The sequence below is a fragment of the Cervus canadensis genome, chromosome 8, assembly GCF_019320065.1.
Source record: "Cervus canadensis isolate Bull #8, Minnesota chromosome 8, ASM1932006v1, whole genome shotgun sequence".
Taxonomy (NCBI): Eukaryota; Metazoa; Chordata; class Mammalia; order Artiodactyla; family Cervidae; genus Cervus; species Cervus canadensis.
The window spans coordinates 34,721,511-34,749,283 of record NC_057393.1 but is presented as its reverse complement, the minus strand read 5'-3'; the positions used below and the strand labels follow the sequence as shown (position 1 = coordinate 34,749,283).

The 27,773-nt window shown below is 37.0% G+C and overlaps 1 protein-coding gene across 1 annotated transcript; it reads right to left on the bottom strand.

Annotated features, from left to right (window-relative positions):
* Nucleotides 1-147: 147 nt before the first annotated feature.
* On the bottom strand, nucleotides 148-27,261 carry NOC3L (NOC3 like DNA replication regulator). The gene is made up of 21 exons (XM_043475949.1): nucleotides 27,131-27,261; nucleotides 25,762-25,969; nucleotides 22,829-22,961; nucleotides 21,750-21,907; nucleotides 21,088-21,141; nucleotides 19,632-19,762; nucleotides 18,432-18,593; nucleotides 17,970-18,063; nucleotides 16,057-16,232; nucleotides 15,522-15,650; nucleotides 11,282-11,413; nucleotides 9,517-9,597; nucleotides 9,092-9,192; nucleotides 6,060-6,132; nucleotides 5,911-5,974; nucleotides 5,754-5,825; nucleotides 5,235-5,416; nucleotides 3,848-3,976; nucleotides 2,883-2,980; nucleotides 846-930; nucleotides 148-513 (listed from the first exon to the last, which is right to left on the bottom strand). Exons 1-21 carry the CDS (start codon nucleotides 27,137-27,139, stop codon nucleotides 385-387), a joined length of 2,400 nt encoding a protein of 799 aa, XP_043331884.1. The 5' UTR covers nucleotides 27,140-27,261; the 3' UTR covers nucleotides 148-384.
* Between the last annotated feature and the right edge of the window lie 512 nt (nucleotides 27,262-27,773).

Sequence of the window (27,773 nt, the reverse complement as noted above, 5' to 3'; positions counted from 1 at the left end):
CCCCATATACCAAATTAGGTTACTTCTTGAAGTTTATTGTCCAGTAAGAGCCAAAGAACTTGGTATCCAATTGCAAGCTATTTTTCCTTTTCTCAAAAATTTTCATAAAAATATATACACTCAAATTTAGACTGTTTCTCACTTCCGTCATGGTGGTACAATAAAAATAGATTTATTTGGTTATAAAGAGTAACTGACTGGTAAAAAGCAATCTCATAGTCTTGATTTTCCTGTGCGTATTTTTAGGATTGGGGCAGAACCCTGTGCCACGCAAAAGATAAGTCTTTCTCCTCAAGAGAAAGTCCTAAATTAACAATCTATCTTTATGCGCACCTGCACAAACACACAAATATACATGAAGTCCAGTGACTCCTCATTCTTCTACTACCGTAGTGATGTTTCCAAACATTTGGTAAAATCCAGAGGCAACTGAGTAGCAACTTGACTGCAATGTCTTTTGATCAGTTGACTTAACTCTTCATTCAAAAATGAATCCCCTTGTAAAACTTTATCCTGAAAAAATATTAGAAGTATGAGTTAAAAGTCTGCTTATGCTGTAAGCAAAGTTAAAAATGGCAACAGCTGACATCAAACCAACACGTGAAACTTAACGATGACAGGGGCTGTGTCAGGTCTTGGACGTGTCAGCTAGTCTACACTGAATAAAAGAGTCTCCTATCTCCATAGGATTCCAATCCCAGAAATTCACCCTACCATCAACTCCTAAACATGAAAAAAAAAAAAAAAACAAACCTAGAAAACAATTTAGCAAGTTGAAATCAGCTACTAAGAGACATTTAGTTTTTATTTCATCTTTTAAAAAAATAATGAAAACTATCACATACCTTCCTTTTGGAGTTTGAAGATTCAACAGGAGGATTGAAGGTCATTGCTGCCATGCTATAAGCCTCAAAAAGTTCTGCAGCAGATCTATTATAACAAACATAAGAAATGTAAAGACACCAACCCATCTGTATAACCTGAAAAGTTACATTGTACCCAAAGAATTAGATCGTACCCAGAGAAAATAATTTGTACTCAATGTATACTTCTTAATCTCCCTCACCTATTTCTCTCCTCCTTCTAACCCCCTCCTTTCTGGCACCACCTCACTGTTCTCTGTATCCATGACTGTTTTTGTTTTGTTGGTTCATTTATTCTGAGAGTGAAATCATATAGTATTTGTCCTTCTCTGACTTATTTCACCTAGCATAATACCTTCTATGCCCATCCATGTTGTTGCAAAGGGAAAGCTTTAATACTTTTTTTCATGGCTGAGTAACATTCCAGTCATAAATACCTCATTTTCCTTATCCATTCATTTATTGATGGGCATTTAGGTTGCTTCCATATCTTGGCTATTGTAAATAATGCTGTGATGAACTTAAGGATACACATCTTTTCTAATGAGTGCTTTTGTTTTCTTTGAAAACCAGCAAAACACACATACAAAACAAGTCCTAAATCCCTATGTTATAATTTCGTTATCCAACTAAATCCACCTCAGATAGGTCTGGTATACACTGATAAATAGAAGCTTGAACAAAAAGGCTGAGCAAAAGACCTCAAATTTAATGTGATCAAATCCCAACTCAATCAGTTACGTGAACAATATGCAACTAAGTGTTGTTAGTCATGAGAACACAAGGCATGGAGTTATCTTCCACGGATTTCCAACAGCATTCTTCAGTTGTTTGCTTGGATTGGAAGCAAGCAGGGGCCAATCAGGACAGAATAAATGTCCATACCCTTGCATGTAAATGAGTCCTTAATGATCTGAGACTGAAGAAGGGCAAAGGTTATCTCTATCCTACCCAGAATGAAAAGGGTTTATAGGAAATTACAATTTATACCTCATTAAGAGAGGTGGGTGGCTGACTATTATGATGTAAAAATACAGATCTGTTTTGTCATCTCTCCCAGTATTTCCAGAGAAGCTGGAAATGTGATTTTTGGATGAATTCTCCCAAATTTGACAATTTAGCAACGAATCAGACTTTTGTTCAAACACTGAAGAGGCCAGAAAATCTTGTCTTCAGGCCACCTGTCTGTGGTCTCTGATTAAAGAAACCAAAAAAATAATAATAATAATAAAGAAACCAATGGGGCTGTAATAGAAGGGGAAAATCTAAGGCACAATATTAATTCTGAATGGTGGAACTATCACAAAGGCGTCTTCTGTAGAATGAAGTATTTCCTAATTGATCTTGTGTGGGGGTGGGGGGGAGAAAAAGATTAATTACTACTGTTTCAACTTCTTTGTACTTTTTGAAATTTTACAGAATAAAAAGTTGTGGGTAAAGAAACTTCTTTTAGGAGGATCCCCTTTTCCCCATCTGAAAGAGTGTAAGATGAACACTGTAAGTGCCAGTCCAGATTCTGACTGGTCAGGGGGCACAAAAAGATAGTTGTGAGGGCTAAGAAGATAAAGTGCTGCCTTCTCGATGGCAGGGCTCAAAGCACTTCTTCTCTCTGCCTCCTCACTTCTCCCCTTCTGGTCCTAGCAGAACCATTCAGAGGGGAGGGGAAAAGGGAATCTGGTTAGACTCAGGGATTTTCACATAAAGCAAATATGGCATCATCTTATTACACGTTGAACCTAAATAATAAGCACCTGGGGATTCACTATTCTTTCTACTTATCTGTATGTGTGAAACTTTTTATAACTAAAAAAAAAAGTAATTATGCAAAACAAACCAAATCTCAGTCAGCAATGTTTTCTCCTTGGAATAACTCAAGAATATGAAGTGGACCAAATCCAGATGACCAATTGCCACTTTCCATTTTGAAATCTATTACTTTGTAAAAAACAGATTTGTCATAGTCAAAACAGCTATTAGCTGAAATCTGCAGTTCTATGATAAGGCAATGCTACATACTACCTTCGGCTCAATTCTGGTTTGAGCGCTTCCGAGCCTTCCGAAGGGGCTCCGGCAATGAGGTGAACAGCGAACTTCTGCACTATAGGATGGTAATGTCGCTGAAGGGGAAAGAGGACAACCACATTTTGTGCAGGTCAGTATTTTATAAGACACGAGCCACAGTTTAATAAACACCACTTTTTCTAAAAACCACAAATGCATATCTAATTCATTAGAACCACCTACCCACAGAAAAAAACAGTATATTTGCGCACAAGTTGCTTTTACAGTATGAAAAGGAAAAGCAAAAGGCAATTTCTCTTTCAGAGTAAAAAAGTTAGTTTACAACAGGTTTCCTGAAATGTATTTCCACTCGAATGCTACTGTTCACATTATAGGGTCACAACATAGGTGAAACCCTCTTGAAACTGGCAGGCTTCTGAAAGTCTCCCTGGATAGGACCCAATACAAATATTCCTGATAACGAATCTTCTATTTTGAATAGTGTCAGGGAAAGATTTCAGGAAATCTCACCTTACAATACACTGTCACCACTTTCTGCTTCCTTAGAAAATGCATCTCAGCATCTTAATAGCAAGAGCAAAGTGAGATATGGACTATTAAGACAGGAATCGTAGGAAACGCAGTCCCAAAACAAAATACATTAAGTTCTCTGGCAATTATAACTACTTGGGCAAAAACTGAAAAATATTTTTCACAAAAAGGAAAGGGCTGCAGGTGGGATGCATGAGACAAGTGCTCGGGCCTGGTGCACTGGGAAGACCCAGAGGAATTGGGTGGAGAGGGAGGTGGGAGGGGGGATCGGGATTGGGAATACATGTAAATCCATGGCTGATTCATATCAATGTATGACAAAACCCACTGGAAAAAAAAAAAATAATAAAAAAAAAAATAAAATAAAATAAAATGCAATTTAATTTTAAAAAAAAAAAAAAAAAAAGGAAAGGGCTGGGGGGGACTCTTACCCGCAGTGCATGCAGTTCCCAAAGAGCGGTGTTCTGAGCGTTGCAGTACTCGGGTTCATCCAGCTCAGGAAGGAAAACCCCACTTCCCTGAGATTCATTATCAAGCAACAAGTCTGTTTTAGGGAAAGTCTGCAAAAATGTCACATTAAAAGAAGGACTAATTAAAGCAATATTATTAATTTTAAGGATGCTATTGGATTCTGTACTTTTACTTCCATTTAAACGTAATTTGGTTCTATAGTTACATAAGAGATACAAGTACATGTACTTTACACCTAGTTTTAATTTCTGCAATTTAAGTTTGTCCCATAACAGAACAAAAATTGCAAAAGAATATTTCTTAGCTTGCTTTGAAAATAATTCATTTCATCTTGCAAAAGAAAACAGATATTCTTTCACTCAGCAACCCCACTTTTAGGAATCTTTTTCAGAGAAATAATTACATTAGATACACATATAAGAATATTCACTATAGCATCATTTATAATAGCAAAGAAGCAAACAACTTATGTCCATCAAAAGAAAAATGCAAAGTGTAAAAGCCAGATTGCTTAAATTTTAATTTCAACTCTGCCACTTGCTAGAAGTGTCACTTTAGGCAAGTTTCTTTCTCTGGATCTCAGTTTTTCCTATCTATAAATGAGAAAAATAGTAGCTACTTCAGAGCTGCTATGAAAATTAAGTGAATTAATTTTTGCAAAGCATTGTAACAGTGCTTTCACACAGTAAGAACCATGTTAAACCAGCAGTCAGTCATTAACTAGACAAAGTAGCTGTATTTGTACTGACACAAAAATGTGTTCGCCATCAGTAAGTGTTAAAAAGAAAAGTTGTAGAGCAGAGATGTATATCATAATCCCCTCTCCGATAAAAGAAAAAAAATTCTGTTGTCTGTGTGTGTTTAGGACTTCCCTGTAGTTCAAATGGTAAAGAATCTGCCTGCAATGCAGGAGACCAGGGTTCAATCCCTGTGTCGTGAAGATCCCCTGGAGAAGGGAATGGCAATCCACTCCAGTATTTTTGCATGGAGAACCCCACGGAAAGGAGCCTGGTGGGCTACAGTCCATAGGGTCGCAAAGAGTTGGACATGACTGAGTGATTACTACTTGTGTGTATTTAGCGTAAACATTTACATATGAATTTTTTAAAGTCTTCTGGACGGATACGCACCAACTGGTAAAAACGGTTATTTCTGAAGAGTGTCAGTAGGGGTGGAATGTTTTCTTTTCATAATTTTATGTACTTCTTTTATTACCTAATCTTATCACAAATATGAATTACTTTTATAATTAAAATAATAATGTAAATGGGGGAAAAGACATACATCAAACAAAATACCACTGTTACATAGCAAGAACTATGCTCTATTTGTTTGCACCCTACTTACATGCATTAATATTCTGTTAGTTGCTAAAATGCCAATGCTCGAATTTGGAAGCACGTGAAGAGCAAGGGTACAGAGGCGCTTAATGAAGGCAAGGGCCCGCTGTTGAGAAACTTGCTTTCTGCGTTTAGTCAGCATGACATCAAGACACTGGAGGACGGTCTCAACACCTTCATTCGTAGCACCTAAAACAGCAGATAAGACCCTTCAGGGCTGGTCTCATCCCTTTTTCACTAAGCAACTTCACTGAACTTGAAAAATCCCAGATGAACCTGTCGTGCCTGTCCCACATCATTTCCCTAATTGATGAAGCAGTGCTACCCTGCCCATATATTGCTCTGAGTTGGAATTCATCTCCAGTCAATTCCAAAAGTTTTCTGAAATACAGATGTGTGGCACTGGCAGGCCAGCATTTTATACACTAGCTCCTATTTCTCAATTCTCATTGACTAGAACTGCAGTCACAACATAATCTTAAAAGATAAAGATTTATTAAAGACACATTATCTAAAACATACATACCTGCATGTAATTTGAACAGTGTTTTGTAAAGATGAGTATAGAATTTCATTGGATCAATATTCAGAACATCACCTTTGAAATCACAATAAACATCAATTAGGTATGTTACAGCCTTACAGGCTAAGACAAACAGAACTTGGTCAAGAAACTATCTTACCTTGCCCAGAAAGAATATGAAAAGCAGTCTGGACACAGTGAAGACTTTCTTGATAGCTTAAGTCCTTCAAAAGACAAAGACAAAAAAAGGATATTAAGAATAACTACAATTTATATCTTAAAAAGTAATTCATTAGTAGAGTTACTTACACCAGACTCAATGAGAGAATGTAGAACTACTAATAAATCATCAAAAAACTCCACATTTATAAGGTGAGCAAACCTAGAATCAAACAAAATTTGGTTAAAAGGTAATGTAAAAATAGATATAGAGAACTTAAAAATTAAACTTGACTTTAAAACCATGTTTTTAATATTACTTGTTTCAAAATGTTAGCTATGCTAGAGATGATAGTGATTATATTTTTCATTAATTCATACTGGCCTCTTGGACAGTTCATTCACAACTAGACACTATACTCAGCAGGAGGATATGAGGCACTAAACAAATTAAATATATTTCAAAAATACTCCTGCTCAGAGAAAGAAGGTGCTGAGAGCAAACTACTTCTCTGAGACAAGCTGACTTAAGTGCCCAAGCAATGTTCTAAGTAACAAAGGAGTCATCAGTTACAGCTTCTAGGGAAACAGGGCAGAAGAAGGAAAAGAGGAAAGATTTTGCTATTAATAAGAAAACAGACCCTCGGAAAGCTTAAAAAAAATAAATGCTGGACCTAGGGCCCAGCTCAGGCTCTCCAATTAATTACCTATACAATCCTAAATTCTGGCCTTTTATTTCTAGAAATGACTGAGATCACTCAATAGAGTTAAAGAATCATGTGAGCTACTAAATGTCATAGCACTCTGTACACTATAAAATGTTAGGCACTGAAGTAGTTCAAGTCATGATATCTCTTCAGTATTAGTGCAAGAGCCTTTGACACAAAGTAAATATTAGAAGGAAAGACCTTAGAGGTCATAGATTCCCTGTGCATTGGTACAACCTTTTGGAGAAGTAATACAGCAATAATTATCAAAATTTAAAATGAACATACTCTTCCACCTAGCAATATATGCACACAAGTACATTGAAGCTATTTCCAGTGTAGCACTGGGGACTGATTAAATAAAGTATTATATATCCATAAAATGGAGTATCATGAACTTAAAAGTGGGTCTGTATGTACTAACAAGGAAGGATACACAGAATAACTGTTTATAAAAAAGAGAAAAGTTACAGAACAGTATACATTTGTGTGAAAGATTCAATCTATACGAAAGAAGATAGGTAGGCAGATTTACATGAGTTTGAGTAATCTCCGGGAGCTGGTGATGGACAGGGAGGCCTGGCGTGCTGCGACTCATGCAGTTGCAAAGAGTCGGACACAACTGAGCGACTGAACTGAACTGACTGAATAGGAAAGAAGGGAACTTGTGATCTTTTAATTTTTAACTGCATTATTTGAATTTGTATTAATAAATGACTATTAAGAATTTGTTTAAATAAAGAAATTGGTCACTGAAAAAATAAACAGGTCCTCCTTAATGTAATAATACCTTCTCTCTGAATCTCTCACTAACCTCTCTTTCAATGACAAGAACCACACTATCTTATGAGACAAACCATTTCATCACCAAACAGCTCTAGTCATTAGGAAGTAATTTCTTCTATATTGAACCGAATCTGCCTTTTCTCTATCTTTCAGACATTAGTCCTATCTCTAAAGCTGGGCTGCCAAACAATGGTAGCCACTGGCCATCAGGCATTTGAAATGCAGCTTGTCCAAACTGAGATGATGTGCTACAATGTAAAATACATACCACTTCCCGAAGATACATTATGAAAAAAGGAATGTCAAATATCTCATTAATGTTTAACACTCACCCTTATGGCAGAAAGTGAAGATGAACTAAAAAGCCTCTTGATGAAAGTGAAAGAGGAGAGTGAAAAAGTTGCCTTAAAGCTCAACATTGAGAAAACTAAGATCATGACATTTGGTCCCATCACTTCATGGGAAATAGATGGGGAGACAGTGGAAACAGTGTCAGACTTTATTTTTTTGGGCTCCAAAATCACTGCAGATGTTGATTGCAGCCATGAAATTAAAAGATGCTTACTCCTTGGAAGGAAAGTTATGACCAACCTAGATAGCATTATTAAAAAGAAGAGACATTACTTTGCCAACAAAGGTCTGCCTAGTCAAGGCTATGGTTTTACCAGTGGTCATGTATGGATGTGAGAGTTGGACTGTGAAGAAAGCCGAGTGCCGAAAAATTGATGCTTTTGAACTGTGGTGTTGGAGAAGACTCTTGAGAGTCCCTTGGATTGCAAGGAAATTCAACCAGCCCATCCTAAAGGAGATCAGTCCTGGGTGTTCATTGGAAGGACTGACACTGAAGCTGAAACTCCAGTACTTTGGCCACCTCATGGGAAGAGTTGACTCATTGGAAAAGACCCTGATGCTGGGAGGGATTGGGGGCAGGAGGAGAAGGGGATGACAGAGGATGAGATGGCTGGATGGCATCACCGACTCGATGGGCATGAGTTTGAGTAAACTCCGGGAGTTGGTGATGGACAGAGAGGCCTGGAGTGCTGTGATTCATGGGGTCGCAAAGAGTTGGACACGACTGAGCGACTGAACTGAACTGAACATGTCAAAATAATATTTTAGATAAAATAAATTCAGTAAAATATACTTAAATTGATTTCACTGTTTCTTTTTCCTTTTCAATGTGGTTAAAATAAAATTTTTAATTACATATGTAGTTCACACCATATTTCTATTAGATAGCACTGTTCTATGGGACAATATCTCAAATAATTGTAGAAAACTATCGTGACAACCATAACTCTGGCTGACATCCCCCAACAGGTTTATCAGGGTTCACAGAAAAATATGAAAAGACCTATCTTAAGAGGAACAGATTATACAAGACTGAAAACTGACGACAGAGCAGAAGGAAACCAGAACTAAGGGATCAATCTTAGGGAAAGCGAGAACTGAGTAAGCAGGAAGAAAGAGTTAGTGAAGGATATTAAAAAAATTAAAGGTTTGAGATGAGAAAACCAAAAAATGTGTAGTGTTACGAACAGTTTCAAGGAAAAGCTAGTAACAAATAGGAAAGGAATGAGAACTGAGGACACGAGGTAATCATTAGTGAACCCTGTTTAAAACTCATGATTACTTCAGTCTTATTTATTTAGAAAGAATTTAAAAGATTTCAACCTACACAGCCCTTACTTGGCAAGACCTTCCAAAACTGCTGGCAAGAGAGGTGACCTCTGGGCCTTCTTCAGTATTCTGAAGTAGGTTACAAACACGATGTTCAGAGTCTCCGTGTGCTGAGAACAGACAAAATGACTTCAGTATAACCTAGTATACTTTCTCCCAAGTTACCAAAACTATCACTTTTGAAAGCTCAGTCTTTTCCCATCCCTCCCTCGCTATTCAACCTTAAGAGTTTCAACAAAACAGAATGAAGATACACATACTGTTACTTCCTAAAACTACCATTATCACTCAGATTAACATTTCCTGCATATCATACACCCAAGCCCCATGAAGTAAACCAAAATCATATAACCATAAGTTGAAACAGTAAGTCTCTAGTTAAGATCACTTAACAACAGTTTTAAAAGCATAAGAGAATGTGTGAAGCTACCTACAAGTTTAAGTTTTTTCTCGGTACTCTCTGAAGCTTCTGCCTCCCGAAGTTCTCTCTCTAATTTCTCTTCTGCTTTCTTCCACTGAAAATAGATTTTAAAAAAGGGTGTACCACTGAGTGAAGAAGCTAGTTTCAGAGATGCATTATATGTCAGTATTATGAAACACATACAACAATACCATAGACTGTCTACAGATACAAATACAAGCAAAAAGAGAAAATCATGGATAAAAAACATATACAAACCAAATTTATAACAGTGGCTGCCTCCGAGGAGGAAGGCAGAAGAATGGGATTGGAGAGAGGAACAAAGGGACTCCAACTCCATCACCAGTGTTTTCTTTCTTTTCAAGAAAAAAAACTGAAGTGTATTAATACTTGCTCTTCAGAATAGTAAATACATGGGCTATGTTATACTACTCTCTGTAACTTAAATTCTATTGCTACTCTCTGTAACTTAAATTTTCTACAATTTAAATTCTTTCAAAAAGAAAAAAAAGGACACACTCAGCCCAGAAAGAATTCTTATTGTGAAATCATGTATAACGTGGAAACCAGTCATCAACAATACTTCCCAAACTTATTTACATACAATGCATAAAACTATACATTCAGATACTATACATTCAGAAATTCAACAAAAAAACAATTTTTTCCCACTCCCTCCTGCTGTTAAGAGCAGTAAACAATGGTTGCCACACTGCCTGAGATACAGAGGACTGACTGAGGAATAGTTTCCTCCCCTCACATGAAGCTGTTGAAGATCTGCTAAGAATCTCTGATTCCCCACTGTAGGCACATACATGCTGTTCCTAACAGGCATGTCCAACCTGCATTAGGAGAGTGTAGTATAAATAATTTAAATATTAACCTTCATTTGTTAACAATCACTATTGATATTTGATATTTCTTTTTAAAAAATTTATTTTTTAATTGAGGTGTAATTGCTTTACAGAATTCTGTTGTTTTCTGTCAAACATCAACAAGAATCAGCCATAGGTATACATGTGTCCCCTCCTTCTGATATTTCTGTCTTGTTTTCAAAAGTTATTAGACCCATTCACAGATGGATGTTCCTGGAAATTACTTTTTATTTTGTTCCTAATAACCCATTTGGATAACCTAATAAACTGTTTAGAAATGTGTTGAGAAGAGATCATAATGACGATGGTGGTGGTGCTAACTAACGTTTATATAGTACTCCCAGTGCTGTACACTCCGTTAAGTGGTTTTCCTATGTTATTCTATTTAAACTGCACAGTGACCCCTGCAAGGCAGTGCTATTATTAGTTCTATTTCTCAAAATACTAAAAAAAAAAAAAAAAAAAAAGTTTACAAAATCCCATAGCAAATAAATAAAAGTCTGGAATTTCAACCTGGGTTTCAAATTCAAAGCAACAGAAAAACAAGATTCAATTAAAACCTATTTTGTTGCCAACTTCACATGAATACACCCTTTATTTTAAGGAAGGAATCTGTGTTACCACAACGAATCTAAGACGACCTTAAAAGCCAGCATGGCAAGAAAAAGTCAAAGGATAAAAAACAACATGGCAAGAAAACCTCTTCACCTGTTGCTCCCTTTGCTAATGAATTGTCAGTTAAAGTTGATTTCATAAAACATTTCTTTGCAATAACTGGGGAAAATAAAATCCTCTAAATATCAGATTTTAAAATATTTATATTTATGATTTAACTATGATTTTTACCTATGCCTATGATTTTACTCTAAAATCAATTAAAACCAAAAAGGAAATCAACCAAACCTTTCTCTGCATTCTTGATAGAGTTTTTCTCTTTTCCTTAAAAGTCATGAACTTTTTTGGTTTATTAATATCCTCTGTATCTTTTTTCACTTCTACTTCTTTGATTCTTAGGCACAAGAATGTTTTTAACATCTGTTATTGAAGAAAACACAAATACACAGCTTAATATTTATATTGCTCTCAAATACTTTACACAGAATAAGCATTAAACAATGTTATTTCCTTTCTTCAAGCTAAAAAAAAAAAAAAATCCAAAAAACAAAAAAAACTTTGCAACATCTTTTATCACATTTTATACAAAGTTCTATTAGCTTTTTGTTAAACATATTCAGTAATTTTCGTCCATGATTGGACAGTAGCATTTGTCTAAATACACATAATATTACTTTGCAATGAAAATAATAAGAAGAAGAGAACACAATGTGGCACTGGTAGACAGGACGACAAGAGCAGACGGGCCAGAAAAGGTTGGACCAGCATGGGAGGCGAGGATATTTTAGATATTTCTAAACCAGCTTTCATTTCCCAAATCAGATTCAATTCTGCAGTTAACAGTTCTAATCTTTTTTTCTCAATAAAAAAATAATATGAAGAGTAGCATTATTCATTTTAAAATAATTTCTTTAGGCTAGTGGTTCTCCAGCTTGACCAGATATCACACTCACTCAGAGGGCTTGTTAAAACACAAATAGCTAGACCCCATCCCCAAAGTCTATGATTCAGCAGGTCTGTAATAGGGGCCCAGCTGATGCTGGTCTGGGGTCCATGTGTACTACTGCCTTAAGTCATTAAAAAAAAAAAAATCAGAAACTAATTCAGAAATTGATGTATTGTGTGCTACAGTGGCCATCCAAACACAAAAACAAAGGGGCTTAAAATCCTACATTTTCTGGGGAAGAAACCACTCTACTGACCTGCAGTTACAGCCGCATTCTGTGTGTGTGTGTGTGTGTGTGTTGCGGGGGGAGGGGGGCAGAACTACAGGTTTATATTATTTTGAAGTTCCTATATGTACATTTTGAAGAAAGTTGAGAATTTCATTTAAAGTGTGGAATGGAAACCAGGAAGAATGAAAAGCAAAAATACTGCACCTGAAGTCATTCTAGGCATCAGAAGATTTTAGTATTTTTAGGTATTCTGTATGCTCCTAAAATATCCCCAGGGTATCTTCCCAACCCAGGGATCGAACCAGTGGCTCCTGTGTCTCCTGCACTGCAGGCAGATTGTTGACCTGCTGAGCCATCAGGGAAGCTCCCTCCTCAAATAAATAACTCCAAATCAAAGAAAGCAGCACACGGTCCCTCACTCATCTTTGGTAAAGGAACCAGGAAAGCACAGCAGGAGGACAGTCTCTGCAACAACTGGTGCTGGGAAAAATGGATATCCACACACAGAGCTGTGAGACTGGACCCTTATCTCACCAGGCATAAACATGAATTCAAAATGGATTAATAAAGACTTAAGTGTAAGAGCCCAAACCATAAAACCCCTATAAGAGAAAATGCAGGGGCAAAGCTCCTTGACACTGGTCTGAACATTAATTTTTCAGATACGACACCAAAAGCACAGGCAACAAAAGCAAAGCAAACGAGTAAGACTATGTTAAACTGCAAACCTTTCACGCGCAAAGGAGACCACTGACAAGACGCAATGGCAACCTGCTGAACGGGAGAAAATATTTGCAAATCATGTATCTGCAAGGGGTAATATCCAAAATAATAAGGAACTCAACTCACAGAAAAAAAACAAATAACCCGACTTAAAAAAGAACAAAGAACCTAAATACATGTTTTCCAAAGAAGACGAACAACAAATGACGAACAGACAAATGAAAAGATGCTCAACAGCACTAATCATCATGGAAATGAAAATAAATACGGCAGTGAAATACCACCTCACATCTGTTAGAATGGTTATGGTGGCTCAGCTGGTAAAGAATCCACCTGCAATGCAGGAGATCTGGGTTTGATTCCTGGGTCGGGAAAATTCCCCTGGAGAGGGGAATGGCAACCCACTCCGGTATTCTTGCCTGGAGAATCCCATGGACAGAGGACCCTGGCAGGATACAGTCCATAGGGTTGCAAAGAAGTCAGACACGACTGAGCAACTAAGCACTCAAGCTTGCACACAGTGCAGTTAGAAAGAAAAGGAAAGCCTAGTACACTGTCGGTGGGAATGTCAACTGATACAGCCATTATGGAACAGTATGGAGCCTCCTCAAGAAACTGAAAAATACAATTATCATATGATCCAGCAATCCCTCTTCTGGGTATATATCCAAAAGAAATGAAATCAGTATCTCAAAGAGATACCTGCACACCCATGTTCACTGCAGCACTGTTCACAAAAGGCAAGATATGGAAACATCGACATGTCTGCTGGACAGATGAATGAATAAAGCAAATGTGGTGAATACATATAATACAAAGGAATATTATTCAGCCATTAAAAAGATCCTGTCATTTGTGATAACATGGATGAGCCTGGAGGACATTATGCCAAGAGAAATAAGCCAGACACAGAAAGACCAATACTGTATGATCGCAAGGTATACACAGAACCAGAGTAGAATGGTGGTTGCCAGAGGGTGAAGGAAATGAGGAAACTGGTCAAAGGATACAAACTTTCAGTTATGAGGTGAGTAAGTTCTGGGTATCAAATGTACAGCATGGGGACTACCGTTAATAATATTCCATCATACACTTGCAATTTCCTAAGAGAATAGATCTTAAGTATTCTCACCACACTAAAAAAGGCAATTATGAGAGGTAACGGATGTGCTAACCTGACTGTAGTAATCATTTCACAATGTATACATACATTAAATCATCACATCGTACACCTTAAAAAAAAAACCACTGTAAAAATTGTAAACATACAAAACAAATACCAAGAAAGTAAAGAAAGCAGTTTATATTCTAGCATCGATAAAAGTGTTTTCTCACATCCAGTTTTGTGTTCAAGCTCTATTATCTGCTTACTCTAAAATTTTGAGTAATATTTAAGCCCAATATTTGTAATTTTAGCAGTTCAGCTAAAATGATCAGCTTCAGGTGATGAAAAGGGTTTGATGACAAAGGAAGACTTCAAAGTTATAAAATAAAACAGTAAAAAATTAAATTAACAAAAATATCTAAGGCCCAAAAGAAGAAAACTATAAAACTTCATTTAAGAACATAAAGGTAAGATACTTCATATTCTTGAATACAAAAAAAATCAATTCCATAAAATAATTAAAATGCAAAAAACTTCTATGAAGCAAAAAGAGCACAAGATTAAAAGCAACAAGTAAATATTTGCAATTTATATAACAAAGATTTAATATGCTTACTATGTAAGCTCAACAAACACAGACCTTTTGTTTCTTTTGTTCACTACTTTATCCCTAGGACCTAGAATAGTGCCTAGTACATAACTTTTATTGAAATAAATGAGTATTTTAAAAATTAACATATCATTAAGAAAGACAAATACCTGAGAAAAAACAACTGGCAAACAATACAAACAGGTAAAATATTCAAATGACTAATAAATGTATGAAAGGAAGCAAAACGTTACTGAGAAAAATGTGTAAACAAAATAAACAATCTATTAATATACAACTTTTTTACCCAACAGACTAACAAAGATTAAAGAGTGAAAATACTCAACATTGGGTAGGTTGTAGGGAAATGACACTCCTATCACTGGTGGGAACACAAGTGTTCAAATGTTTTTGGAAGACAATTTGGCTTTATCTCTCAAATATTTAAATGTGTATACTGTTGGACACAGAATCGACACTTAAGAAATTTAACTCACAGATTATTCACACAAGTGTGAAAAAATAACGTGACCAGGATGTTCTTTTCTATGCTGACTGTAATAGCAAAAATTTAGAAACAACTCAGCCGTCCTTCAAGTAGGGACTATGTGTTCACTTAACGGAATACTAAGGCAAACATTCAAAAGAATGGAATAGCCCTTTACATAAATCCACAATCCATAAAAACTCCAGAATAGTTTCCATTGTATAAACCCATTTTTTAAAAAAATATAAACACAGCATGTCTCTATCTGTACACATAAATGTCTGTGATAGAAGGATACATGCCAAATTGTTATGAATGGTTACTTTGGGGGAGTACTTTCACTTTATAGTTTACACACTTCTACAAAAAACAAATGCTTCATAACAACTGAAAATTAACTTTGTACTTTAAAACCAAACACAATGCGAGGTGAGAAAAGAAAGGCTTACCTCTGGCCGAACTTCATAATTTCTGCCCTTCACAAAACCAGATATCACTTTAATTACACCCAGGGAAGCTTGGCCTAATTTATCTTGTTTAAATAGTTTCTTTACTGCTTCACAACACATTTCAGATATCTGAAAAATAAAATGTTACAATAAACCAGTGTTTCTCAACTTCAGCAGTACTGACATTTTGGGCCAGGTGATTCTTTGTTGTGGGGGCCCGTCCTATATGGTGTTTAGAAGCCTCTCTGACCTTTGATCTAGCGGCAACAATCCCCTCCTCCCACCACCACAGTCGTGAAAATCAAATGTGTGCAGACACAAGCCTGATGTTCCCTGGAGGGTAAAACCAGTTGCTACTCAGAACCGCTGCGACAAACTTATTTTCAAACAATTTTCTTGAAGAGACAGCATTTAACGGACTCCATTTTAGCAATAAATAAGAGCTCCAAAAGAATTTTGAGACAGAGAGAAAAAAATAATCACACAGTCTTGGATTTTTTGTTAAGGAAAAGCAAAAGCAGCAAAAGCAACCCACCGATTTTGACATGTCATTCATGAGAGGGACAATCAATACAATGATGTTGTTGTGAAAGTTGAAATGAGGCAGGGCCACCAGCAACTCACACAGGCTCTTCACAGCCACCTCTGCCAGTCCCTTGTAGGCCTTTAAGGAAACCACATTACTTTTCTTCAGCTTCCTTTGCTTCCAGTCTAATCAAAAGATAACTGGGGTTACTTTACTCACTGGTTAAAATTTCAATTAATTAGTTTCTTTTACACTAATAGGCAATCATATGAAAAATCAACATGCCATCTGAATTCTTAAATATGAGTTGTCTACACTTAAGACACAAGTACAAATGTTATCACTAGCACTTACCTACCATCATTCATCTTCTGACTCTCCCCACAATTACAAGAACCTTGGATCTTACATCATTTCCCCAGGCTTAGTGCTAATGCTCATTGTGGTATCTTTACCCAAGAGGTCCAGAAGAGGTTTAACTTCTTCAAAATAACTGATGATTCACAGTACCTCTTTCCTAGAAATACCTACACACATACTCTGTAATGTACTGTAACACAGTATCTTGAATATGAGCATACGAAAATATGCCGATTTTTTTTCTAAAGTGGGTTCAACACCTCTCTCTTCATCATACACAGCCAGAGATGAGAAAGACAGTGACTTTTTACATTTTAGTTAATTAATTAATTTTTTGGCTGTGCCACGAAGCATACAGCAACTTAGTTCCCCTACCAGGAATAGAATCCATGCCCCCTGCAGAGGAAGCATAGATTCCTAACCACTGGACCACCAGGGAATTCCCCAAGTGCCTTTGTTTTGAACTTGCTTCTCATAAATGTGATTTTTCCTCAAACAGACTGCATTCACCATAATTAAGAACAATATTTTCTATTTACTTAAAACTGACAAGACTTCATAATGGATGGATGAATGGATAAACAAAATGCAGTGTGTACATACAATGGGATATTATTCAGCCTTAAAAAGGAAGGAAGATACTGACACATGCTACAACAGGGAAGAATCTTGAAGACATTATGATAGATAAATAAATGCTAGTACGCAGGTTCCAGCTGGGATGACAGAGCACAGAAGCAATATCCACGCCACCCACCCCACTCCATGTCCTTACTGGGCCAAAAGATTCAGCTCTGTTGCCGCTGAGATGGCATCTGGGTGCCATCCAGATGGCAGCTGGATCCTTAGACCCAGCACTGAGTAAAGGAGCCCAACTGAGTCAGGTGAAAGCTCCTTGCCTTGGCAAGAAATCTCTTCCCCATTCATGTCAGAATGATCCCTATGCCCTTTTTCCTCTGAACGAAGAGAAAGCAAACAGTGTTTGACAAAAAAGTTTATCATCCTGAAAATGTTAAGTCCATTTTCAAGGCACTCATTACATCCACTCACATTATCTTTCTCCCCCGAGAAAGATATCTTTCTCTTCCTACTCCTTCCAAATAAACAACAGTAGAATAAATTCCAACCATTCATAAATTCAAGAAACATACAACTATTTACTACGTACAGGACTACAGCAATGCTAATACTGACAGCTGATGAGGCACAGTATCTAGCACAGGCACTATAATCCTACTTTACACCCATAAATTAATTCACTCCTCACAACAATCCTATGAGATTGGGTTGTTCCTGTTAAAGAAAAGCATCAAAATACTATTAAAGAATAGTACTTTAACTATTCTTATTCCCATTTTATAGACAGAAAAACTGCAGCACAGAGAGGCTGTCCTTTGCCCATCACAGGTCTTAAGAGGTGAACCAGAACTTGAACTCGGAAGTCTGACTGTAGACTCTGTTCCTGATCATACACTAAACTGACTCAACACACAGGACAGAATACAGAATTCACCTTCCTGAGAGCTCAGTGCACTACACACTCTTAGGATACTTTAATATACCTTTGATCATTTGCTCCAGGTTTTCCAAATAAAATTTGTATTGGCTAACCAGACCTTCTTCAAATTCTCTTAATTTCTGGGTTTCTTTGCGGATCTAAAAAGACCAAAAAGATCATTTTCTTAAATAAAATATTAAAATCCATTTTTAAATTAGCACAAAATATGAGTACCCCCACTACTTCTCCCACCTCTGCATGCTCAGTTGCTAAAGTCGTGCCTGACCCTGTGATCCTATGGACTGTAGCCTAGCAGGGTTCTCTGTCCATGGGGTTTTCCAGCAAGAATACTGGAGGGAGTTGCCATTTCCTCCTCCAGGGGACCTTCTTGACCCAGGGATTGAACCCACATCTCCTGCATTGTGGGCAGATTCTTTACTACTGAGGTATCAGGGAAGCCCTTTTCCTGTCTCTAGTGAAGCAAAGTTTTCAGCTTATTTTGTGTAGTAGTTATATCCAGCGTTACCTTGGTGGATTTTTCTGCCTCTGTTAGGGGTCGTATTTTATATGAAGGAGTAATGTCTTTAAATAACTCCATCAAAGAAACTATCACCAGCTTTCGAACAGTAACAGCCACATCAGGATCCTGCTCCATCAGCATAGAACGTAATTCTTTCAATTTTTTAATCTGTTAAAGAAACAACATATAAGGCTAGAGAAATGGCAAGATAATTATGAACAAAAGAAAACCACCACACATCTGGCACGATAAGTGGAATTCTCACAATGGCTCACAGTCTAGTCCAGCCACATACAACTCCAGACACTGCTCACATTAACAACACATAAATCACTAAAGTTCTAAGTTCATCAAATTTTTGTTAAAAAAGCAGTTAGAAAACATATACTTCAAAAAGTTTACATTTATTAATCTACCTATTTTTAGAAATTCTTTTTTTGAGTTCTTTTTTTAACGATGCTACCTTTTCAAAAATTGAAATATAGTTGATTTACAATGATTCATGTGTATAGCAGAGTGATTCAGTTATACACATACAGATACATATGTATTCTTTTTCAGATTCTTTTCCATTATAGGTTATTACAAAATAATGAATATAGTTCCCTTTGCTGTACAGGAGTTCTTTGTTACTGATCTATATCTGAATCCCAAATTCCTAATTTATCCTCCCCCACCCCTTTCCCCTTTGGTAACCGTAAATTTGTTTTCTATAACTGTGAGTCTCTTTCTGCTTTTAAGATAAGGTCATTTGTATCATTTATTGAGATTCTACACATAAGTGATATCGTATGATATTTGTCTTTCTCTGTCTGACTTTATTTACTCAGTCTGCTAATCTCTAGATCCATCCATACTGCCACAAATGGCATTGAGTTTTCTTAAACCATGTGTGTCCTATTTCCCTAAAAACACTTTCTAAAACACATTGTTACATACATCAATCAAGTATAGTCCAATATCTTCATTTAGAGATGAAGAAAATAAGACTCAGAACTTTTAAGCAACATTTCTAAGATCACAGAAGAAACAAAGTTCAGATTTGGATTAGGCTAAGGTTCTATGTACTCTTATTTTAACTCAGTTACTACCATCGTGTTAATGCCCTTCCTCTCCATGTGTGCTTACAGCTAGGAAGAGAATCTTAAAAGATCAGACTATCACACCACATAATATGAAGATTCTAAGGAAATTAATTTTACTTACATTACTTTCTGGATCTGATAATATGGCAGATGCCAAGGCTGCAATATGCATTTTCCTCTCCTGCAGTTTCTTCTTCCTCTCAATTAAATGTTCTTCTAATGTCAGCTCCTTAATGGGCTTCTCAATTATCTCTAAAACAGATTAGGTTTCCCTCGTAAACATTTCTTTATTTACAAGTATCCAAGAATCTTAATGATTAAAATAATTTTCTTGTAGTAACAAACAACCATAATGATAGCTAACTTTTACCAAGTACTTGCTATGGGCCAAGATTACTATTAATACATATAAATCTCTCACTAATCACTTGAGCCAAATACTACTGTCATTAGCCCCATTTTGTAGATAAACTGAGGCAAAGAGAAAGTAACTTGCCTAAGCTCAGATATCTGGCAGAAATGGGATTTAAATCCAGGTAGTCCAATTAAGAGTTCTTATTCTTAAGTACTATGCTAACTGTTGTTGTTTAGTCACTAAGTCAAGTCCATCCGACTCTTTGTGACCCCATGGACTGCAGTCCACCAGGCCCCTCTGTCTGTGGGATTTCCCAGGCAAGAATACTGGAGTGGGTAGCCACTCCCTTCTCGAGAGGATTTTTCTGACCCAGGGATCAAACTTACGTTTCCTGCATGGGTAGAGGTTCCATGCCACTGAGCTATAAGGGGAGCCCACTGTGCTAATAAATCCACAATAAGTTATACAAATTAAGAGAAAGAACAATCTGATTTAGTTTTTAAAAAGTACAAAACATGCTCCTCTGTTTTCAGCTCTATGCAAAATACATCTACCTTAAGAAATTTACATGGAACTAGATTTAACAAACACACAAGCGTATCTGGTATAAGCCTATGAAGAATGACCAAAAACAGTTAAAATAGTTGCCCTGTAATCTCATTTACACTAATAAGGTTTGGTAAGACAAAGTAAAATTTAACTAGCTTGTTTTATCACAAATTCCAAACCAATACAGCTTCAAACAATAAAGTATGTTCTTTTAGTTTAACTGTGATTGGAACGAGTCCAACTATTAGAACCCACATTTAGTTATGTTAAACAGACATACATAAAGTATAACTGCTCTAAGAAAGAGCCAAAATAATTTTGTACCGGAGTCATTTTTATCCTTTAGGCTAAAAAGTTAATAGTTATTTGTAGGCAGGTCCTTACATTATGATTAAAAAGAATTCAAAATAGTAATGATTTATCAGACTCTCCACGCATGCCTAGACATCACAAACGTAACTGCATAAAATCTTCCATAGGAAACGCAACAAACAATCAAATTACACAAGATGAGATTTTCAAAGTGTGGGAAAATGTTCAAAATGACCTTGAAATGACCAGTATTCCAAAATGCACATTCCAGATTACATCTAAAACTAATTCACTATTAAGTAAAAAAAAAAATGTAATTCTCAATTAACAATTTAGTAACTAGAAAGATGCATCCCATTACCTTCCTCAGGTTCCATCTCCTCTTGATCCTCTTCATCTTGGTTACTGTCAATAACTATACAGAAAATATGCATATCAAAAATGTGATAATATATGTAAGTTGTAAAACCACAAGGAAAACCAGGGAAGTGATTACCATAAAACTCAGGAAAAGAGTTACTTTTGTTCAGAGAGAGCAATTAGTGATTAAGGGGAGCAGAAGGGATGTTTCTGAGTGCTGGCAGTATTTCTTTCTTGCCCAGATGGTAGTTTTACAGGCGGATTTTTTTTTTTTTTATAAACCACATAATTTCACATCTTTGATTCCCAGACTTTTGTGTTTTATTTCACAAAAATACATGTATGGGGAAAAAAAAGGCTAAAAAAGGATGACTAGTATGTTTCTAATTTTAGAAACAAAAAAATGAAACACTCTGAAAAGAATCACCTTAACCTTGCAGCTTCAGCTGTACTCACAGTACAATGGGCATAAGTGAACTATGAGATAATCATTTGTATTTCCAGCCAGAATGGTCAACTTTGTTCTATGACTAACTGTAGCTACACTGTTTTGTAGATATGAGTAAAAGTCAAAATAAAACAAATTTTGAATGAGAAAATTTTGAACGTGATATTAGTAAGGGACCAAAATTTTAACCTAATACACAGGCTGAGCAGATTCACCTGGTTTCTCTCTGGTCTGTGGGATTATACCACTTTTATCTTTGATAGGAAGTAAGTGAATCAGTTCCTTCTCTGGCGCAGTATGCAGAGTTCTTGGTATTTTTTCATATTTATCTATAACACTCTCATGCTTCCGTTTCTTGACGTGAACAGGCTCACTGCAAGAAAAAATTTTAATATATTTAAAAAAGAACTCAGAGACTTATTATTTTAAAAGTACATAAAAATAAATCACTAACCAAATTCAATTGGCATAAAGATATTAGCACTTAGATCAGGAACATAAGAGGCATTTGTATAGTAAATGAATCATATGGCCTACCATATAAAGCCATAAAACTACGGTTTACATTTAGTTTTCCCTTTAGCGGCAAAACAGAGGTGAAGTTACAGATTTTTTTTTTGAAGAATATTCCACACAGCCAATGTGGACATCGTGCCAAAGGTTTCACTTTCCCCAAAACCTTCAGAACATAAAGGTTTCACTTTCCCCAAAACCTTCAGAACATAGCATGGACTTTGGACTTCACCTAAGTTTAAATTTCAGATCCATTATTTGTGACTATGGGAAAACAGTTTCCTTTCTGTGAAACAGAATAATACCTACCTGATATGGTAACATGGAATAGGAAATGGCAACCTATTCCAGTAATCTTGCCTGGAAAATTCTATGGACAGAGGAGCTTGGCAGGCTGTGGTCTATGGGGTCACAAAGAGTCAGACACAACTGAGCAACTAAGCCTAACAGGATAACAGCAACTGAGACACGGGTAACACGGCCATAAGGAACCCGGGACTGTTTTGCCTCAAACAGAGGAGAGCATACTTCACCCATTCACTCTGCTTCACTATTCAGACTCAAAAGAAATAAAGATATATACTAAATAAAATCAGCTTTTTTTTTTTATGAACTAATTTACAAAATAAATAGAATAAGGTTTACAGAATAGGGTTTACAGTTTACAAACTCCAGTGTTCAGAGATGAGCAGCATCTTGCACTAACCACCTGAGTAAAATTCAGAACCAAGTTTTTAACATTGAAAGGATGTGAATGACTATAATATAAAAGAAATATTACCTGGTAGAAATGTCTCTCGTTAGAAAAGATGCTCTTTGTCCTAAATCTTTCATTAACTGTAAGTCATCTTCATCCATCATATCTAAAGGAAGGGCTTCCTCCTCTTCTCCCTCTTCCCTCTCAATCCTTTTACCTGTTCCAACAAACAACAAAAAAAAAATTAGGAATTAGTATTAGAGACATAGAATCCTGTGTTTTTGTGTCTATGATAGGAAAAGCTTATGTTTTTCAACCACCTTACCCCAATGTTTCTAAACGTGAACACTACTGACATGCTTGGCAGGACAATTCTTTGCTGTACTTGGGTGTCCTATAAAGAAAAGCCCCTTATAGTCTCCATATTTTTGCCATAATTAACCATAATAATTGCCATATACGCCATAATAATTGCCATAAATTAACACTGTATGCAGGGCAGGAAGCAACAGTTAGAACTGGACATGGAACAACAGACTGCTTCCAAATAGGAAAAGGAGTACGTCAAAGCTGTATATTATCACCCTGCTTATTTGACTTATATGCAGAGTACATCATGAGAAACGCTGGGCTGGAGGAAGCACAAGCTGTAATCAAGATTGCCGGGAGAAATATCAATAATCTCAGATATGCAGATGACACCACCCTTATGACAGAAAGTGAAGAACTAAAGAGCCTCCTGGTGAAAGTGAAAGGGGAGAGTGAAAAAGCTGGCTTACAGCTCAACATTCAGAAAACTAAGATCATGGCATCCGGTCCCATCACTTCATGGCAAATAGATGGGGAAACAGTGGAAACAGTGGCAGACTTTTTTTGGGGGCTCCAAAATCACTGCAGATGGTGACTGCAGCAATGAAACTAAAAGACGCTTACTCCTCGGAAGCAAAGTTATGACCAACCTAGACAGCATATTAAAAAGCAGAGACATTACTTTGTCAACAAAGGCCCACCTAGTCAAGGCTATGGTTTTTCCAGTAGTCATGTATGGATGTGAGAGTTGGACTATAAAGAAAGCTGAGTGCCAAAGAATTGATGCTTTTGAACTGTGGTGTTGGAGAAGACTCTTGAGAGTCCCTTGGACTGCAAGGAGATCCAACCAGTCCATCCTAAAGGAGATCAGTCCTGGGTATTCATTGGAAGGACTATGTTGAAGCTGAAACTCCAATATTTTGGCCACCTGATGTGAAGAGCTGACTCATTTGAAAAGACCCTGATGTTGGGAAAGATTGAAGGCTGGAGGAGAAGGGGACGACAGAGGATGAGATGGTTAGATGGTATCCCCAACACAATGGACATGAGTTTGGGTAAACTCCGGGAGTTGGTGATGGACAGAGAGGCCTGGCATGCTGCGGTTCATGGGGTTGCAAAGAGTTGGACACAACTGAGCGACTGAACTGAAGTGAACAGTGTTGCAATGAACATGCTTGGGCATATATACTCTTGGAAAATATTTTCAAATAATCATAGGATACATTCCTAGCAGTGAGATCTCTGGGTCAAAGGAAAGTCTATTGCTTTTTTCTCTTAATTCTTATTGTGATAGTTCACATTTGAGTTTATGTGTACATACATATTTTTCTCCTTTTTACTCAACTGGTGTAAGCCCATCTTACAGGTGGTGATAACCTATAATTTCAAGTGGGTGGAAGCTCCAATATACACTACTTTTCATCTTGCTTTTTAAAATTAAAATTCATCTTATAGACTATTTCATGTTAGAACATAAAAAAAGTTTCTTTCTTTCTTGAAACATGTTTCTTTCAATTTCTAAGACATATACAATTTAAGTTTTCTTCCTAATTATCTGGCTCCACCTCAAACCACATTACAGGTTTCTCTATTCACTTCTTAAATGCTGGCATTTCTTAAAATTATTTTCTGGGTTCTCTTATTTTCATGTTACACAGTCTCCATGGTGATTTTACTCAAGTCAAAGGCTTTGATTACCATCTATATAGTAATAATTTGCAAAACTATTCTCTCTGACCCAGGTCTTCCACTTGAATATTACCTATATCCAACTCCCTAAGAGACTTAATTTATATGCTCAACATGTAAGAAGAAAGACATTTTTTGTTTTTATTTTTAAAATATAATACCTAACATATCATGCTTTTTAAATTCTTCTGAAATTTAGATAGATATTAAAAATATCTAACTCAAGCAAGGCCTTTTTTTTTTTTTAAATAAATGAAGTACCTGGAGATTAAGTGACAGACTAAGGCCACACCACTAATAAGAAACAAAATCAAGAGAAAAGCTCAGGTATCCTGACTTCCAGTCCCATGCCCTTTTATACATCACAATAGCACGGTTGCCAATGGATCAAATTAAATAGGTCACGGTAAGAGAATGAGATGTGCACAGGAAGAAAGAAAAGTCAGATATAGTCAAATATTAATACCCTGAAAGTACCACTTCTGCTGTAGCAAAACAGGTCTGAGTCAGAATGATCATATTCCTTAACTGTTTTGAGTACTTGGGAGTTTTTGAACAGGTTGACAAAAGATTAACCTTGACGATTACAGCTCAATTTCATTCCAAGTGAAAAGAAAGCCAGAGTTTAGAAAACTGAGTGATACTTGGCAACACTGTAAAGAATGCAGCAGAGAAAAGCAACTCTCTTCTTAGCTAACTGCCAGTGAAATGGGAAAGTGGCAGCACTGGAATGCCCAAAAGTTATTTACATGGTTATTCTGAGTTTGTTTTCCCAAGTATGCACTGAAAATCTTCAGATCTACTTTCTAAACAAACTAAAAGCAGAGGCTGGGTCTCTTTCACCGTGAATACTGCATTAAAATGTTTTCTCATAGTGACTGAAATACATAGGATCCTTCTCTAGGAGTGATGGCTAAAAAGCAAAGTTATTGCATGAAGAATATTTTAGAACAGATCAATAAAAACTGTTTTCTATATAGGAATGTTTTTTTTCTAAATAGGAATGTTTTCACAGTTACCTGGTCGTTTTCCCTTTGGGTCCTCCAACGGAACGGGTTTCTTAGACACAGCATCTTTTACAGCTTGCCTTAGTTTCCTCTGCTCTTTACGGTACTTCTTGAGAGTGCTTTGTTGTTTAAACTGTTTGTTTTTTAGCTTGTTTTCAAGTTTGACTTTACTAGTTTTCAACAACTTCCGAAAGCTTGGAACCTGTTTTTTATTTCTTCTCTGGAAAACAACAACAGAAGGGGCACTGAATACCCAGAAAAATAAATTATTTTTTTTTCCTTATTTTTTATGAGTTGGAGGCTAATTACTTTACAATATTGTAGTGGTTTTTGCCATACATTGATATGAATCAGCCATGGATTTACATGTGTTCCCCATCCTTAACCCCCCTCCTACCTCCCTCTCCATCTCATCCCTCTGGGTCATCCCAGTGCACTAGCCCTGAGCACTTGTCTCATGCATCCAACCTGGACTGGTGATCTGTTTCACACTTGATAATACACATGAATATGTTATTTTTTAAATCAGGTTAAAAAGAACTGATTATAAAATTTCATTAGACCAATTCCACAATTTTAATGTCTCACAGTCAAGGGTCTTGCATATAAGACCTAAAACCACACTATGGCATTAATCCTACAGAACAGCACTAGATCAGGAGTTATTCAACGGGAGGTTCTTCCCGTGACCAGAATCCGCAGCTGCTCAAAAGGGTCTGAGACTAAAAAAAAATGTGAAAAACCACTGAGTTACTGATAAATGGTTATTCGAGGCTAGTTTAACACTCGTGGTTTGGCATACTAAGATTAAAATATTGGCTGTCTTTAGCAATAACAAGTGACATTTACATATCGCTTAACTGTTTACAAAGTGCTCTAACATATTACCGCCAACAGCCTAGAAGTAGTGATTGCTGTTATCCTCATATTACTGATGAAGCTACAGCTTAAAGACATCAAGACAAAGTGAGGAAAACAAAGCTGAACTCGGATGTGGATTACAATTTGCTTTTCTATATCCTCACCTTTAGGAGGGGGAAAAAAAAAGGTCCCAAGACTTATAAACTTATTGGAAGCAGGACCGTTTCTCATCTGTAAAATAACGCGTTCAAAAGATGGTCTTGAAGAACTCTTCAAGTCTGACATCTTATGAACTCGAACTCAAGACTTCGTGCTAGTGTCATTGCGGCCCGCTGAAGCCAAGAGTGCACAGTGGGTGAAAAAGAAGGAGCCAGGTCCAAGGGAGAGGAAGCTGACAGCGCGGAGAGCCAGGAGGGAGTCCCTAATCTAGGCCACCGCCGCCGCCCCACATACAACGGCAGCGACTCTGTGACCCAAAAGGGTCCTAAGCCGCGGGGACCGGGCTTCTGAGGACACTCACGGCCTTCATCCTTCAGTGTGCAGGGTACCCCGGCTGGACAAATTCACCCGGACAGCGGTAATCCAGGAATCCCGAACCAGCAACACACGTGGGAAATCAGCAACACTGAGCCAGCCGGAAACTGCCACTAGCCCCTCCCCATCCTCCGCCGCCGGAAATGGGGGCGGGACTTCCGCAGACAGGGGCTGTCGTGCGCCCTCTCGCGGCCCTGGACAGATGGCGCCCAGGCGTGCACGCGCATGGCCGCGCACGCACGGTGAATCACCAAAGGTGGGTAATCAGTGGTTACTCTACAGGGTCTCTGAATCTGACTCCTGCCTAATTTCCTTGCAGTTCTTCAGGAAATCGGGCTTCTCTTCTCAGAACGATAGGATCTGAGTTTTTCAGTCATCTTCCTGTATTTTGTACCTCTCATGTTTAGCTTGTTATAGGATATAGCTCGTCTTATCTTTCTATTGTGAATACTGATTTTTGTGGGACAGAGAAGAGCTTATTCCATTTGTGAAATACCTGCCCCTTGACAGGTTCTCTGGGCGAGTTGTGGTTGGCTAATGACTTCTCATGAGTTCTGGCACTCAAAAGTCTATGATTCTTAATGTTTTATGTTGAAACCCTTTTTGCCTTAATTTAACCACAGCTTCAT